The 1,582-nt window shown below is 66.4% G+C and overlaps 1 protein-coding gene across 1 annotated transcript in view; it reads left to right on the top strand.

The window, feature by feature from the left end:
* The window catches only part of TULP1 (tubby like protein 1), a 3,783-nt gene extending 3,533 nt beyond the window's left edge, over positions 1-250 (top strand). Inside the window, exon 8 of the mRNA XM_019470351.1 lies at positions 117-250. Coding sequence (XP_019325896.1) covers positions 117-250 — 134 coding nt within the window. The remainder of the gene's footprint in view (positions 1-116) is intronic.
* Positions 251-1,582: the final 1,332 nt, after the last annotated feature.

The following is a 1,582-nucleotide window of genomic DNA, read 5'->3' as shown; positions in this document are numbered from 1 at the left end:
TTCTTTGGGCTGCTGCTGCGTGGGTCCCCTGGGAAAAGGGCGGGATGGGTGCGCAGGTGACATCCCAGCCGCTCGCCCCTTCCGCACCGACCGGAGCCGTCCCCTCTCTCCTGCAGCCGACTACATCGTGATGCAGTTCGGGCGCGTGGCGGACGACGCCTTCACCATGGACTACAACTACCCGCTCTGCGCCGTGCAGGCCTTCGCCATCGCCCTCTCCAGCTTCGACGGGAAGCTGGCCTGCGAGTAGCACCCGTGCCGGGGCTGCCGGGGCTGCCGGGGCTGCATGCTGGTGTCCGGTGGATGCTCCTGCGTCCCCCTCCTGCTCCTCTCCCTTGGTTTCCACCTTCTGCCCCTTCTGCACGGCGAATCCCCACGTCCCCAGCCGCTCCTGGGATGGCTCGAGGTGCACGGTGCCCGCGGAGTGCCATGGGACGCTCATCTGGCCGTGGCCACCCTCTCTGGGCAAATTGGGGACAGATTGCTGGTCTGGGGCAGATGGCAGAGTCAGGCCCGGGGTATATTTAGCAGATGAGGCTGACTCCGATCCCGATCTCATCCCTTTGAGACATTTCTTGGACTCAGATCCTGGAAACTCATCCCCTTTTTTTTTTTTTATTTTTTTTTTTTTTTTAGATTCTGGTTTGTATTTTGTAGCTCAGTCTCTCAGTGAGAGGGGGGGGTTGGTGGTCTCCTCGGTTCGTGTTTCCTCATCCCCCTATGAGTGTGCACAGAGCCCATGCACAGCCAGGCTCTGCCCAAGCTCCCGGCGAGGGACCCTCTGCCCGGCTCGATGCCCACCGGGCACCAAACCCCTGTTTTGCCCCATTTTGCCCTGGCGCGAGCGGCCGTGCAGTGCCCACGGTGTCTTTGCGTGCCCCTGGCTCTCCACCCACTGGGTCTAACCCCGCTGCCTGGAAACCTTTGGGGCTTTGGGTCCCTGAGGAGCGGCTGCCTGAGGAGCAGCCTGACTCCCAGAGCCCCGGCGGCACGCAGGCACGTGCCGAGGGAAGCCGGTGCCAGCGGAGGAGGGCCAGCAGCCACATGAGGCAGAGCCGGCATCGCCGACACGGGGCCGGGCTGGGTCGGTGCCGCCAGGAGGGACCTGGAAGGGAAAACTCTGGGTGCACCAGGAAGCACCGGGGTGACTCATGAGGTGTGGTGCGGCACTGAGTCACGCTTAGGGCTTGGACGGGCCCTGCTGAGCCCCCCGTGCCCCTGCCGCTCACCGCCCTGGGGCCCTGCAGCATCCCTCCAGACCCCATCGGGCTGGTGGTCCCATGGAACCCCGCACACCCTGGGCGTCCCCACTGCCGGGACCGGGGTGCACCAGGAAGCACCGGGGTGACTCATGAGGTGTGGTGCGGCACTGAGTCACGCTTAGGGCTTGGACGGGCCCTGCTGAGCCCCCCGTGCCCCTGCCGCTCACCGCCCTGGGGCCCTGCAGCATCCCTCCAGACCCCATCGGGCTGGTGGTCCCATGGAACCCCGCACACCCTGGGCGTCCCCACTGCCGGGACCGGCCCGGTGGCGCCTCCCTGCTCGCGGGGAGGTGGCGGAGGGGAGCTGCCACCCCGGGGCA

This window comes from Aptenodytes forsteri, unplaced genomic scaffold (genome assembly GCF_000699145.1).
Source record: "Aptenodytes forsteri isolate BGI_AS27 unplaced genomic scaffold, ASM69914v1 Scaffold142, whole genome shotgun sequence".
In the NCBI taxonomy this organism is placed as follows: Eukaryota; Metazoa; Chordata; class Aves; order Sphenisciformes; family Spheniscidae; genus Aptenodytes; species Aptenodytes forsteri.
The sequence above is the reverse complement of the archived record's forward strand: the minus strand, read 5'-3'. Positions and strand labels throughout refer to the sequence as shown.